The sequence below is a fragment of the Ailuropoda melanoleuca genome, chromosome 12, assembly GCF_002007445.2.
Source record: "Ailuropoda melanoleuca isolate Jingjing chromosome 12, ASM200744v2, whole genome shotgun sequence".
Lineage (NCBI taxonomy): Eukaryota > Metazoa > Chordata > Mammalia > Carnivora > Ursidae > Ailuropoda > Ailuropoda melanoleuca.
Genome location: NC_048229.1, coordinates 19,469,969 through 19,485,049, shown reverse-complemented (window position 1 = coordinate 19,485,049; position 15,081 = coordinate 19,469,969). Strand labels below are relative to the sequence as shown.

The 15,081-nt window shown below is 58.9% G+C and overlaps 2 protein-coding genes and 1 long non-coding RNA gene across 5 annotated transcripts in view; 1 reads left to right on the top strand and 2 right to left on the bottom strand.

The window, feature by feature from the left end:
- LIF (LIF interleukin 6 family cytokine) overlaps window positions 1–4,194 on the bottom strand; it is a 17,176-nt gene extending 12,982 nt beyond the window's left edge. Inside the window, exon 1 of the mRNA XM_011220187.3 lies at window positions 3,264–4,194. The gene's annotated coding sequence lies outside the window, so the exon portion shown is untranslated. The remainder of the gene's footprint in view (window positions 1–3,263) is intronic.
- Window positions 4,195–6,156: 1,962 nt separating this feature from the next.
- On the bottom strand, window positions 6,157–11,870 carry OSM (oncostatin M). 3 transcript variants are annotated; one of them, XR_004619107.1, is made up of 5 exons: window positions 11,735–11,870; window positions 10,047–10,180; window positions 8,897–9,481; window positions 6,547–6,659; window positions 6,157–6,305 (listed from the first exon to the last, which is right to left on the bottom strand). XR_004619107.1 is itself a non-coding variant. In XM_019795669.2 (4 exons), the coding sequence occupies exons 1-3, from the start codon at window positions 11,766–11,768 to the stop codon at window positions 8,933–8,935; spliced, it is 717 nt and encodes a 238-aa protein (XP_019651228.1). In that variant the 5' UTR covers window positions 11,769–11,870; the 3' UTR covers window positions 7,916–8,287; window positions 8,897–8,932. The 3 variants fall into 3 exon arrangements, 2 of the variants coding, with proteins under 2 accessions (XP_019651228.1, XP_002915617.1); XM_019795669.2 differs by lacking the exons at window positions 6,157–6,305; window positions 6,547–6,659 and adding an exon at window positions 7,916–8,287; XM_002915571.4 differs by lacking the exons at window positions 6,157–6,305; window positions 6,547–6,659 and having other exon boundaries at window positions 7,916–9,481.
- On the top strand, window positions 10,837–14,322 carry LOC117795220. Its single transcript, XR_004619108.1, has 2 exons — window positions 10,837–11,030; window positions 13,608–14,322. It is a non-coding gene; the product is annotated as an uncharacterized LOC117795220 (long non-coding RNA).
- Window positions 14,323–15,081: the final 759 nt, after the last annotated feature.

Here is a 15,081-nt window from a genome sequence, read left to right as displayed (position 1 = left end):
TGGGTGGGGGGGTGGGGGATGGGGGAGGATGTTTCACTCAATGATTTCCTGAACTCAGAGGCAATAAACAGAACAGGAAGCAGCCCTGGGGACCCACTCAGCCTGAAACTGGCCAGCCAGAAGTGGGGCCCAGCCTCCCTCCAGAGTCAGGCTTACTGGAGCCACCCCGACCTGACCCCAGAGATGATGTCAGGGAGGCAAGCAGGCCCTCTCTCCAGACTGTCCCTCAGCGCCTGTAGGGACTAAGGATGGTGGGTAGGAGGTGATAAGATGGAGAGAGTAGAGTGGCCCCCTCCCAGTGGGTGGGGAGGATGGAGGGAACGAGGCCCAGTTGGGGTTGGACCATTCTCTTCCCTGGGAAAAGAAGACAGGGGGAGCTCCCTGCAGTCAGGGGAGGGATAGGACCAGGTAGGGGAGCAGCTTGTGGGGAGCAGGGAGGAGGCAGCCAGGCCTCCCCCTGCCTGTCTCAGGCAACCTGGAAATGATGCCTGTCTCCCACAAACCCTGCTCCTTTGGGCCACTGCAGCCCTGCTTCCCGCCCTTTCTGGGACACATGGCTGGCACACTGCAAACCCCAAAGGCCATCAGGGGCCTCTCTCGCACCCATGTCCCCCAAAGCAAACCATTGCAAAGTGCTGCCTAGAGCCACTTGTTATCTCCAGTCCTAGCCCTCACCTCCAAGGGAGGCTTTTAAATCCTGTTTCACAGACTTGGAAACTGAGGCTCAGAGAGTTGAATGTTTGCCCAAGGTCACACAGGGTGTGACGGAGCCAGTTCTCTACCCCATATCCCCCCACACCTCTACAGCCTCCCTACAATAAGAGCCAGGATGGGCCGGGCTCACTGGCAGCAGGGGATATGGGGGTCCCCAGGATGAGTTTTCCCCCAGGGAGCCCCTCCTTCTGCTTGGGCTGGCCACTCAGCTGCTTATCAACCACAGGACTCCATGACGCAATCCTGCTCTGATCTCCTGCCCAGCGGGGCCCCTTCCACCCCCTGCCCCACCCCTGGACCCCGTTTCCGCTTCCTCCCTTTCTGGGTGGGACCGGGCCTGGCCCGGAATCACAGTGGGCTGTCTGGAGTGCCGGTATCCCCGCCAGCCCCTCAGCAGCCAGGAGCTCCCACAACCACTCTGGCCAGTGGGTGGCCAGCAGGGGACCGTCACAGGAGGATGGTGGCCTGTAGTTCCCCATCCTTACACTCCCTTCTGAGAGACCACTTACCTCCCAAGAGGTCTGGGGGGAAGGAGGGAACTTAGAGACCGTCATGGCCTTTCTTGGCCTCAGGGTCCCCACTTGTAAAGGGAATATGTTGAGAAGATGAGATTGGGGGTGTGGAGGGGAACTAGGTGGGCTCAGCCATCAGCCAGACCACAGACCCGGCCGTAGGTCTGACACGAGCTGTGGCCCTCAGACAGGGGGCCTGGTCACTCAGACGTCTACAAAATGCGATCGATGTTATCAGCCCAGAAAGGTAGCAACACCGTCTGGAGGGTGTGCCCGAGTTACTGATATTAACCTCGCTGTTAAAATTTCACAGGTGGGACCCAGAGAAGGGAAGTCGCTTTTCCAAGGCCACAGGCCACAAGCAAATTAGTGGCACATTCCCCAACAGCATGTGGACTGCTTGCCTCACTTTGACTCCCAAACAGGGGGTCAGGAACCCTGAGTTTTAGTCCCCATTAGCTGTGAAAATTCCAGAAGGAAGCTTCTTGGAGTCTTGGTTTCCCCAGCTGTAAAACAGGTCGAGAAGGCCACCAGTCTCCAAGGATCTAGAAAAGGCTTTTCGAGGTGTGGACTTTGGGGTCTGATCGTGGAGGAGAGAGAAAGCCTTCCTGTTGCCCTGGAAAGCTGGGCCCAGCAAGGCTGAGGGCTAGGTGCGCAGCTCGAGGCCCTGCGTTCTCCCAAGCCCAGCCGCTGAGGTCCGCTCCAAGCCGCGGGCTGCAGCGCCCCCCACTGCCCAGCGAGGGGCAGCCGCCTCGGCCACCGCACCACCAAGCCCCAGGCCGGCGCGGCTCGGCCAGTGCCTCCCCCAGGGCTGGGCAGGGCTGGTTTGGGGATTGAGGAAGTGGGCGGGGATGCCCGAGGCTCGGAATGGAGGGTAGGCAGAGGCCATTGGCCCAGGCAGAGAAAGCCGACACGCGGAGGGGTCCCGGAGGGGTCCCGGAGGGGTCCCGGAGGGGCCTCGGCCTGGCTCACCACCTACTGGGGTAGGGAAAGGGACAGCCCTGAGGACCGGCCGCAAGGGGGCGCCAAGGACCGCACTCAGTGAGCTGGGGTGGGGGCTGCGCGCCTCCACCAGCTAGAGACCTGGAAGGAGGGAGTTGGGGAGACCACCGCCCCTTCCCACCCACTTCAGGCCCCAGGACCACCTAGTTCCCACCTGGGACAGGCCCTGGGTACAATGTCCCCGCCATCCCGGAAGCTTCTCCGCAGTCAGGAACTGCTGATGGCTAGATTGGGGTCCAGCCCCTTCTCGGGATATTTGTGCCAACGTGCCCCCTCCTGGGGTGCCAGGCTCTGCACAGACTTCCGTTACGTTTTTCCTTTTTCTTCACCATGGCCTTGTGAGCTGGGGCTTCCACAATTAGGCCCATCTTACAGAGTGAACAGAGCAGAGTGGTCGAGTCCTGTCCTAGCCCAAGGTCAAAAGTGTAGGGGCCATGACCTTGACTGACCACACACCCTAGAGCCTCCCATGAAGGACTTCACTTTGGTAAAGGCCCCTGCCCTTCTCCCCAAAACAGGCAGGCAGGGGCCACCCCATGACCCACCACAGCCCCTTCTAGAGGGACAGGGACCCTCCACCTGCCACATCTGCATGTGAGGAAAGGCTAGGCTGCCACAGACCCAGACACTCTACTTGCTCTGGGGTAAAGGGAACTCGAGGGACCCCTGGGAATCCAAGAATCAAGACCCCCCCACCCTCACCCCAGAGAGGGTGACCCCTCTGGGATCATGCAATGCCAGGATTCTGGCCTCTCCATCTAGATCTCTCTCCTCTGCTCTTCTGTGATTTTTAACCCCTTAGTGACCCATGACGCTTTCGCATCTGGTCTGTCCACTTTTCGTCAACACCCTTGGTGAGATGGGCAGGGAATGTCCTACCACTCCGTTACACAGCTGAGAAGACCGAGGCTTGGAGAACCGTGTGGGCCACCAGGTACCCCCCCCCCACCCAGACGCTGGAGGATTTGCCAGTGTTGAGGATAAATTCAGGGGCTGGCAGCTACCCCCCAGCCCTGTCCCGTCAGGGAGGCCTACCGTGGTCTGTGCCCGCACAGGACCCTCTGGAGTCTCGCAGGTGTTTTCCAGATCTTCAGTGGGATACCGTCGACTTCAGGGCCAGGCCCCCTCTGCTTTCCTCTCCTGCTGAATCTTCTCTGGAGCCAGCTCCTCACACTGCCCCCCACTTGACTTCCCGTCAAGTGCCGGGTGGCCCTGAGGCTCCCCCCACTTCCACCCCACCCCCTGGCTGAAGGGCTGGGTGCAACAGGCGCAGAGAACCCCACGCTCCTGGTCAGAGTGCTCCTGACAGGTGGGGCCGGGTCTTCGGGGTGGCCGAGGGGTAAAGTGGGGCTCGGGGTGGGGAGGGGGCGACCCTGTGCCCAGCACCCCTACCCAGCGCTGCGTGGCAAGGCCGTTGGGACCTGAGTCACAACTGACTGGGCCGCACCCAGCCTGCCTGTGTGACCCAGGCCAGCATAAGGCGATGACTGAGCAGCCCTCCACATGACCGGCCGGGGTCGGCCTTAGGTGTTTTGACTCAGACCTCCCACAAGCCGTGTGCACCAGGGCCATGCCCCTTGTCCCGGTTCCCAGGACAGTCACAGGGCTGCAGCCGCCCCCCGCCCGGACACAGTGGCCCCCCAAGCCACCCCGCGCTGCCCTGGCACTTACCTCAGAACCCCGGAGTCACCTGGCCCATCTGGTTGGCCCTCCTCCACAGGCTTCGGGGCCCCACCTGCCCAACCCACCTCCCTGGGAGACCTTCGCCCCTCCCCGCGCCAGGGAGCGGAGCCCAGCCCTTGGGGCCGCCCCAGGAAGCAGGGAGTGGGGCTGGCCAAGCAGAAGGCCTCCCCAACGCTGACCGTAGACTGTGAGCCTTGCCTCAGCATGGACAAGGGGTTCCGTGTGCACTTGGGGTCGCAGGCTTGGTGTGGAGGGTAGGAGGGCAAGGGGACAGGGACAATGAGAGAGAAGCTGGGAAGAAAACCAATAAGGAAGAGAAAATGAGAGAGAAAATAAAGAGAACGTTGCTTGTGCGCCTGCTCAGTGATAGCTTATGATAACGCTGAAACAGCGCTGTGTGTGTGTGTGTGTGTGTGTGTGTGTGTGTGTGTGTGTGTGTTGTCTCCTGGGAAATCTTACAGCCAGGGAGGCGGGGCAAGTTAGCCCATTGTACAGAGGGAGAAACTGAGGCTCAGCTTGAGAGGTCACACAGGTTTAAGGGCAGGGTAACTGGGGTTTGAACTCATTTTGCTTGACTCTCGAGTATTTTCTCATCTCTCGAGAATGGGGGAAGAGTCACATTGACAGTTGTGGACAGCGAAGGTCATGGAGGCCAAAGACCGTGCTCTGCCGTTTGCAAGCCCTGAGTTTGTTTTGCGGAGAGATAGTGAGCTCCGGGCACCCCCACCCTGCCTTTTCCCAGCAGTTTCCCTGCCCTCTGGGCCCCCTTTCCATCCCTGTGTGTTATATGCAGTTGACTGAGGGGCTGACTGTCACCTTGAAAAACTTAAGAAAAAGAAAAGCCGGCTTTGAGTCGATGCCCGCAGCAAGGCCAGAACCCTTTTATCTTCCTGAGCCTGTGCCTGCTTAGCCGGGCCCGGGGTCACTTTGTCCCCTCACACAACCACTAGGGAGGAAGGATCCACTATGTCCTGCTCACAAGGTCCCACCACTCCAGGGAAAACGCTCCCTGTGACCCAAAAGCAATATTTGAGCCCCGCCCCACTGCCTGTCACAGCAGATGCTCGTCGGAACCCCAATCTCACTGGGGTGATCAGAGAAAGCTTATTCTGATTCTAGATGCCGACTCCAGAAATGAGGCCCCGCGGGCAGCCCCCTGTAGCCCCCGAAAAGCCCAGAGGCACCTCTGGATGGGGGAATTGAAGAGGGGGGGCATTTGCACTAGGGCTCAGGGGGGAGGGTAGCAGGCTGGGGGTGGGAAAAGGAAGGCTTCAGGGAGGTCGGGATGCCTGGATGGGTTGGGGGGGGCAGCAGAGCATGGATCAAACACAGACATGAGCTGGCAAAGCTGGCCGGGCATGAGTGCAGGGGCCTGGCATGTGACATACGATGAGGGGTTTGCAAGTGGTGCCACGGCAGTAGGACTGGAGGGAGTCTCTGAAGGCTTGTGAGTGGAAGATACAAGATACGGTAGCAGTGGGATTTTTGACCATGTCGAGGGAGCCAGGACCTGGCTGGCCGTCAGGAGAGAGGGAGGCATGTGCCTGAGACAGGATGTGGGAGAAACCATGGGACGGGGCATTGTGATCAATGGGGAGAGGAGAGGTTGAGAGAGGAGAAGGTGAGGACTGGGATTCTGGAACTTCTGTGGGGGCAAATAGGAAGCAGAAATCAGGTGTGGGGTGGGGGTGACCTTGGCCTGAGGTATCCACAGGGCTTCCAGCTCCCAGTTCCTAGTAGTTGGGTCTGTAGGCTTGGGAGAGCGCCAGGCTGGAGATGGCAGTCTGGGGGCACCCGCGGTTGTGGTCTCATTAGGGCACAGAGTAGAGGTGACAAGTCCCCAGAGGTGGGACCCCTGAGACTCCCTCCCCAGATTCTGGAGCTCCTTGATCTGCCTCCTACAGGGCGGGTGCTGCTCCAGCTCGAAGCCAGACACCTCTCCTGGGGCTCATCCACAGAGTAGGGGGCTGGCAAGGGGCCCAGGCGGGGGCGGGGGGGTGGCCCCCTGGGCTTCCCAGCTCTTCCTCCACAGACCAACCTCTGCTCACTCCGTGGGCAACCGCACGCCCCAACGCAGCACCAACTCCCCTTCCGCTCTGAGAACCGAGCGTGCCTGGTTTTCAGCATCTGCCACCTCCCACCTCCCACCCACAGCTTCCCAGCAGCTCAGCCTCAGGAAAGCCCCCCACCCCCATGCTGGGGTAGGGCATGCTGCTCAGCTCTTTGACTCCCTTCAGGGCGCCACCTGTCCCACTCCTCGCCGAGCTCCTCCTGGGTGCAGGCACTGTGCCGGGTGCTGGAATGGAGCAGGGGGAAGCAGCTGCCGTCTCCATCCTTGGCAAATTCCAGGCCAGTGAGGGAGGCAGATGGTAAAACACTGCAGCGGGGGAGGGCCTGACAATAAGACAGTTTTCAGAGAATAACCAAGTTGCTGGACCGCTGAAGATGCACTGATCAAAAAGACAGGGAACTGTGTTCCAGATAGAGGGAACAGCATAGGCAGAGGCCTCATGGTAGAGGGAGCCCTGGGCATATCAAGAGACAAAAGGTGGCCTGTGTGGCAGGAGCCTTGAAAGCAAGGGAGAGCCCAGTGGGGGACAGTGGGAAGTTCCTCACTAGGTACTTGGTAAATCACCTGGATTACATTGGGCCACTGCCCGGGAAGACTGCTGGTTGCGAGTCAGGGCCTGGAGTTCTGCACTGGAGTTCCCTCTGTGATCTTGAGTAAGACACCTCACCTCTCTGGACCTGTTTGATAAATCAGTGATGCCCCGCACTCGCTATGTGCTGATCCTTGAAATGCTTGGAGACTTTGCCCTAGCCAGTCCCACCACCTGGAGGCCCCGCCCCTTCTCCTCTGCGTCATTCTGGTTTCGGAGTGGACGAAGAGGCTTCACCTCTTCCAGATGTCACCCTGACCACCCCTGTTGCCTGCGTGTCTCACCCTGTTACATCACCCCGGATTAGTCTTTGCCGAGCTCATACTGCAATGTCCTGTTGGTTCTTCTGTGTGTCCGTTGCCTGTCTGCCCCCTAGCCTAGTAACTCTGTGCCCTCAGGGCCCCAGTGACATTGTTGGCCAAGTTACAGAGGCCAACAAGGGTAACAGAAGATGCTCCCGCCCTGGCATCTAAAGGACCTGAATTCAACACATGCCCGCCCTCCCCGTAAATTTGCTCTGAGGATATGCGCAGGTCGCTCAGTCTCCCTAAGACTCAGTCTTCTCATCTGCAAAGTGGATCATATCTATTGCAGAGAGTCCCGCACAAAGCTCTCCTCCACCCCTGATGTTAAGTCCTATTCCCGTCTTGGCCCCCAGTCCCAGGAGGTGGGGTGGAGGATCCAGGGACGGATCCAGGTCAAGTTCATCCACTTCTGTTAACTCTTCCTTTGTAGCTGCTGCCTTAGCTTTCATCGGCATATATACAACATCATCCTGCGTACGACTTCAGGGTTTGCATTTAATCCTCAAGTGTTCACCCTTTTTCACATCTGTTTATACTATATCCCTATTTACTAAGTGGGGAGGGACACCTTTATATAGTGCTTCGGTGTTAAGTCAATGCCAGTTCTGTTTCTGGGATGTTCTTTTTATGCATTAAGAAATTTCAAAATTAAAGAAAAGGTGGGGCTCTGAGCATCAGGAGGGATCCCAGTTTTCTGGTGGCCAGGTGGAATTCCTACCCCCTGGGGCCCCTCAGGAAGCAGGTTCAAGGACACAGCAGGTCACAGGCCACATCTGAGGCAGGATTTGTCAGTATCTTGTCTATTTCACAGAACCCACATCAGCACATGGACTCCCAGCCGCACACCCACAGGGGCCCACAGCTCCAGCTTTCCTCCCTCCCCAACACCCTTAGCCCCTAGCATCTCAAGGGAGTCATATCCAGACAGGATAAATGCCCTGTCTGTGTTTGAGACACCCCACAGTCAGAGCGCCCATCTCTCCAATCCGTCAGACTCCCCCATATCCTTTCCCACAAGGCAACAGAGAGACACAGGGGCTTTAGAAACCAGGCAAGTTTTAAATATATGTTGGCACAATATTAACATTAAATATACATCATAAATAAGCCTTATAAATAGGAAACAGATAAAAACTGATAAAAATCGATAAATTAGTCATATCCCTCCAAAGAATTGGCCCAGCAGCTTCTGGGCCCCCCTCCAGAACCATTGTTTCAGCATGAGAAAATTTCATGATGCACCACCAGGGGGAGCAGCCCGCAGCCGGGACCCAACACCCCGCCCTTCCAGGCAGTAGGTCTACAGAGAACTCAAGTCTTCAGGTCATGTCCATTTGCACTGCATTTGATAGCCACTCTATGTCGTCGAATCCCAGCGACTGGCAAGCAGAGAGGGCTTTACACCAACTCCCTTGAATCACAAAGAGAAAACTGAGGTCCAGAGAGGTAAAGTGGCCTGCCTGAGGCCACACAGTGAGTTAGGGGTTGAGCTGGGACCCGAGCCCTATTCTTAGACTCCCCCCACCCCCAGATCAGTGCTCCTACAACACTCTGCCCCTGTCATAGCTGCCTAAAGTGAGGTCACCCAGATGTACAGGTGTCTGGCCTGAGACTGGCAATGAGGCATAGGAGGCCAGCTCAGGCCCTGACCTCCCCCTCGGAACCATGCCACCATGGAAAGGAGGAAGTCTGGGGGCAACAGCCCTGCAAGTCATGAGAGGGAAGGGCCAGCAGGCTTCTGGCGAGCATAGCAGGGGGGGCAGTCAGTCTGGCCATGAGTCAGCCTGTGTCATCAGACCCCTGAATCAATGGAAAGTTGGCCCCGCGTGGCATGACCCGGCCACCCCACCGAGACTGGGGAACTCAGGGCTAGGGGCTCAATGGCCTGACCCGACCCTCCCAGCCCGGAGAAGGTAGAGGGGCCTGCCTGGCTCCCACCCCTTAAAGTGCACTTCTGAGAGGGAGGAAACAGAGGGGAGCAGGTTTGGAGGCCCCGGGGAGATGTCATCCTACAGAGTACCTGTGGATCCTTTATCTGCCGGGGGCGCCCCTAAGGCTACCGGGGCAGCTGCCCCCTGGGTGGGAGTCTCTTGTTCCTCCTGGACAGTTGCAGCCTGCGGACCCCCTTCCGCAGGCCCCCGTGGGGGCTGTGTCTCCGTCTCCGACTCGGGCTCTCCCCCCACTCTTGGAACACCTGCCCCACGGAGTGCATGAAGCGGTGATAGCCGTGCAGGAACCTGCAGCCCTCTAGCCTGCGCTGAAAGGTGTCTGAGGTGGGGGTGGGCGACGGAGATGTCGCCGGGACTGCGGGAGTGGGCTCCGTTGTCTCCGAGGAGTCTGGAAGCAGCCGGGCCATGCAGTGGATGTTGTTCCTGAACCCGCGAATGTTCTGCTTTGCCCTATTCAGCGTCTCCAAGTCCTGGGCCTTGGGGACATCCCGCTGCAGGGCAGTCAGTCTGTGCAGAATGCTGCCCAGCATGGTGTGGAGGGTGCGCAGGAATTCCCTCTTGCTCAGCCGCTGCAGGGCGTCTTTGCTGGGGAAGGCCCCCGGGCGCTCCCGGCAGTGCTCCTTCAGTCCATCCTTGTCCAGGCCTTGGCTTTTGATCTGGAGGGAAAGGAGAAGCCGGGCATGAGCGCTAGAGCCACTGCGCGTGCGTACACACGCACACACACACACACACACACGCACACAAATCTGCTCTGGTCTGCCTTGGAATGCTGGACCTCGTGCACCCCTTCCAATCCTCCCATTGTACAGATACAGAAACTGAGGCCAGAGAGGGGTGAGGACTCCCCGGTGTCTGCAGGCAGGGACAGAAGGATGCTGGGGGGCTGGCTGGGGCGACTGCCCAGGCAGTGACTGTGGTGCAGGGAGTGTAACTGTGGGCTTCGGGAGGGCAGGACTCTGTTTGGGTCACTGCCACATCTCTATGCCACATCTGAGGGCCGGGAGGAGCTGGGAAACCTCTCGCACCTCCTTGGTGTTTCAGAGTCAGGCCCAGAGAGTTCAGTGCGGCCCTGGAATAACTCAGAGACTTGGTTTCCCCACCTGCCCCATATCGAGTGGGGGCTGCGTGAATGGGAGCTGGGCCTCATCCTCTGTGGGCTCACTCCTGCCCTAGGCCTGCTGCTCTCTGAGAGTCAGGTGCCACAGGGGCCAGGCGGCTCACATAGGGGTCCAGGAGCAAGCTGGTGCACTGCATGATATCCGTCTGCTTCTGGAGCTGCCCAAACAGCTCTTGGTACTTGTCCAAACAGATGCCCATGGCCGGCGTGCTCAGGAACAGGAGTCCAAGGACCAGACCTGGGACAGAGAAAGGAAGGGGGTCACCTGACTAGGGGAGGTCGGCGACTTTCAGAGGGGAGGGCACTTCTGAGGGCCTCAGAGGGCATTGCCCATCGTCTCAGGCTTCGGGCCATCCAGGGTGGAGCTGGGCACTGAAGAGGCACTGGAGCACCTGCTGGGGCCACCATCACCTCCCCAGTGAGTCACTGCCCAGCACCCCAAACGGTGACTGCCCTTCACCAAGCAGGCCCTTGAGAGGAGTTCCTGTGCCTGCCAATCTCACCCACCTCAGGATCTGACACAGGGCAGCCCGGGTGGGACTGCTGTCTGCAAGACCTCCGGGCCAGGATCCTGGGCCCCCTGTCACAGACCCTGGCCCTCTGTGCAGGTACGCTCAGCCTGGGAGCAGCCTGGTGCCTGGAGCTCTGTCTGCACAATTAAGAGCAGCTGCCTGGCCAAGGAAGGTTCTGTCTGCAAAGGATGTGTGGGATCCTCTAGACCATAGCCCCATTCTACTGCCAGGAAAATCAAGGCACTGAGGGGAAGGGCTTGCCCAGGTCACACAATGCCAGCACCTTCCTCTTCTCTCCATTAAGAGCTACTTCTGTCAGGCCCACTGGGGGTGCTGCGAGCCAGCCTGTTTGGGGTGGGGGGGCACGGTTACTGCTCCGCAGCCTCCCCACACCCACTCCCCAGGAACCGGCAGCCATGTGGTCGGAAGGGGCCTGTGGCGCAATGGCCCGGAAGCCAGTGACACCATGTTCCCTTCCTAAGAACTGTTCAGCCCCTTGGGGAAGACGCTGCTGGGTACAGCTGAGGCCTGGCCACCCAGGCACTGAGACCATAGGCGCTCCTACTATCTCCCCAGGTACCTGCGACCGGGCTTGGGCGGGGGGTCCGCGTGAGCGCTGCATGCATGTGGGACTAGGGTGTCTATGGCTGCGTGTCCGGGTCTGCGTGAGGCAAGAGGAACGAACTGGCTGCACACAAGCATTGTGCCCCGTCCACCCTGGGGCCCGGGCTGCATGTGGGGGTTCCCGGCTTGGTGAGATTGAGGGCTCGGAATGACATCACGTGCCTCTGTGTGCACGTCACCCTGTGGGTGTGGCTATGTGTGCTGTGTGCCTGTGTGGGCTCCAGGGACCCGGGCCTGGCAGACTGTGTCTATCCATCCCAGACCGAGAAAGAGGCCTCACTGCCCCTCCAGACATCATGCTGCTTTCCTGCTCGGCTTCCGCAGCTTCCTTCTCAGCCCAGCACATCACCCACCTCTCTCCTGCTTCCCTGCCTTCTCCCTCAATCTATCCCCTTCCCTGATTCTCTTGCTCCCACAGTTGCCTCTAAATCAGCTCCCCTTCGAAGGCTTCCAGAGATACTCCTTCTGTACCCTGTGAAGATGCTGTGCTCTCAGTGGACCACTTTCTTTGCCTGATCTCCTGGCTCTCTCCCCTTCTCAGCATCCTTCTGGTGCCTGGCCTTCCCATCTCCCAGAGGACAGAAGGTGCCCCTGCTCCCCACTGGTGCCCATGGGCACAGCAAGTGGGTGCTGGTGGAGAGGAAGGAAGTACTTACTGGGCAGGGTCCTCCGCAAAAGCTGTGCCTGCATGCTGGGTGCCCGAGCTCCGGCCGGCGCCTGCTGGGGGTGACACCTCCTGGCTGGGAGCCCTGTGGGCTAGCAGCCACTTTATGCCCGCCAGGGCGATTGGCCAACACCTCGTGAGGTGGGTGGGGAGGGGGGGAAGGGCAGGCCTTCTGGGAACATGGGAAACCATGTTTCCACGGGCGACCAATGGGCGCTGGGTGCGGTGGCATGCCTGCTCCCCCTCCCATTTTCTTCGAATTCGTTCTTTGCTCTTCGAGGTCAGCCCCACGCCCAAGGATGATGCAAACCGCAGCCTCAGCCTTCCTGGGGTGAGCAGGGAGCAAGGGGGTCCGCGCCATCTACAGGGAGCTGTGCCTAAGTTGGAGGGGAGAGTGTGCCAACTGGGTCCTTGGAGGGCCCGCAGGCCAGGCTTGGTTCAGGAGCCATTGGCCTCACAAGCCACTGTGGTTTGGGGCTGAGGGGAGCGAGACATCTTCCTTTTTGAGTGCCCTTCCCGCCCTCCTGCCGGGGCTGTTGGGACATCTGTGAGCAGAAACCACCGGGCTCTGGGCACAGAGCCAGACCCAGGCTGGCAGCCCCGAGATTGTGGTTCTGGCCCCAGGACCTGCATCCCCCACCGGGGCTCCCAGCCATCTCCTTTCTCCCATCATGCACTCCCCTTGCAAGCAGGCTTCCTTATGCCAGGCCCATTGCCTGCAGCCAGGCCCTTTCTTTACAGACAGGGTCCTCTGGGGGGCGGGGGGGAACAAGAGATGCAGGAAATTAGGGTTCAAGGCTGCTGACATTCTGTGTGACCAGAAGCAAGTCACTTAACGTTTCTGGGCCTCAGTGGCCCCACCTGTAAAATGAGGATTCAAAAAGCGTTTCCTCCTCCAGGCTTGTAGCGCTGCGGCTGTCATGGACATAAAAGGCAAAAGTCCTTTGAAGGAAAAAAGAAAGATGAAAGTCTAATTCCAAGTACTCGCTATTGAGGGGTAGTGTGGGGGGTGGAGGAGATGGGGAAGCTGTGAGCTCAGAGGCAAAGCCAGGGTGGGGGAGTCACCGTGGTGACGGTTGGGGACCAGGTTTCACTTTCTCTGAAAGACAGAGATTGTGGGTTGGTCCTGTGCTTCTCGCAGACATCTGAACGTCAGAGTGAAGGAGCCCTGGAGACCACGCCTCTCTAGTCAACCTGTTACTCTGCTTAGGGTCAAGTGAGGCCGGGGCCAGGGCAGACGGGAAGGCGGAGAGGCCGCCCCAGCATATCTACCAGGCCTGGAAGAGGGCCCTTGTCCTGCACCCTCAGGAGCCTGATGGGGAGGAGGGCCTCAGAAGCCCGGGGAACCTGGGTGGGACCCCTGGAAGCTGCCAGCTGGGGAAAGCTTTCGGCCTGTGGAGCCTGGACAGGGAGAGCTGAGGTGGCCAGAAAGGGGGAGGGCTGGACACCCTCCTGTCCATTGCTGTCCCCGACACCTGTCCTGACCAGCAGGGTTGTTCCCACCTGCTCTCTCTTCTGCAGACACGTTCACCATTACTCATTTATTTGTTCAACGAACTTCTATTTGGCCTTGCTCTGAGCCAGCCACTCCCAAGTGCTGAGGATCCTGTAGCGGGCAAAACCAGACCCCCTCCCACGCCCAGGAGGCTGTTCCTCACCTCCCACCCACTCCCTGGCACCCCAGCATGGTGCTCACCACACGCACCATTGCCACCCCCAAGGGCCAGTTCTGGATTCTCCTCCTGAGAACATCGCTTCTGCTCAATTCCTTGTCTCAGTGCCCACCCCCACAAGACCATTTCCTGGGGCCCATGCCAAGCCTGGATCCTTCTTCATTTCATATCCCTGATCTCATCTTGCAACAGGCCTGAAGGGGAGAGCGCCCGGGGAAGGGATGCTTTGGCTCCCTTGAATGAGGAAACTGAGAAGCTCAGCGCCCGGCTCTGGGCTGGAGAACCACATCCGGCAGGAGAGCGTCCTGCCCCTCTCGGCGACTGCAGACCACCCTCCACCCTCGGGGGAAAGCTACACGCCTTTACTTTCCCGTCCCTGCATTACCCTGGGTGGAAACAGTTAAGAAGAGGGGGCACCCCAGCCCGGGCTCTCGAGTCTGAAAGACCGTGCTCGGAGCATGCAGCTAACCGAGGTGTGGTGAGCTGGCCCCAGGGCCCACGGCTGCCAACAGCAAAGAGGGCTTAGATAGTCGTTAGCTCGGGCTGCCTTAACAACGGAGCACAGACCAGAAGTCTTAAACAACAGAAACGTATGTTTGCGCCATCCTGGAGCTAGAAGTCTAAGACTGAGGGGTCAGCAGGATTGATAATATCCTCAGCGTCTCTCCTTGGCTCGTAGATGGCTGCCTTCTCGCTGTCTCCTCACATGGCTGTCCCCCAGTCTGTGCGTCTGTCCTAAACTCCTCTTCATAGAAGGACACCAGTCATATTGGATTAGGGCCCCCCACCATGACCTCATTGTACCTTACCTCTTTGAGGACCCTATCTCCAAATGCAGCCTCGTTCTGGGGGACTGTGGGGTTTGGGCTTCAACACAAGAATTAAAGGGATAAAATTCTGCCCATAACAGCTTGCAAGAGGGCATGGTTGGAGGGCTGCAGGGAGTGCGGACGATGGGGGAGTGTCCAGAGCTCGGTGGGAGGGGACAGTGATGTGCAGGAGGACAGGGAGTGGCCCCAAGGTGAGGAGACCCAGCTAGCCAACCGAGCAAAGCATGAGGGGAAGATGCGTCAGCGTTTCTGGTGAGGTCAGCGCCCAGTGACGTCCCTCTCGCCAGCAGGAAGGGCTTGCAACATGGCCCAGCCAGTATAAATAGGCTCCCCGACCACAGGCCTGGGCTGTCCCCTCTTCCCTGGGGCCACGTCAGCTGGGTCCGCGTGATTCGGAGGGGGAAAGAGGACTGGCTTGGTTCCTCAGAAGCTGTTCCCCTGTCTTTCCAGCCCACACCCCGCCTGTGGGGCTGTACTGCTTTAAATGCAAGGACAGGACCTGGGGAGCCCTGGGGGTGGGTCCAAACTGGAGGCAGGAGGCCACTCATCTGGAAAGAGAGAGGGTGACCCCTGACCTTCTAGACTAGGAGGTAGACAGCAACCCAGTTACCAGTGCCAACCTGCTTATGAGCCCAGTGTCCTTGGCCCAGTCGCATCTCCTTTCTGAGCCTCAGTTTCCCCTGTGGACTCAGGCACAATTTAACAATCAAGACGCACTGGAGGAGATAATGCTAAGTGAAATAAGTCAAGCAGAGAAAGACAATTATTATATGGTTTCACTCATTTATGGAACATAAGTAGGAAGATCGGTAGGAGAAGAAAGGGAAGAATGAAGG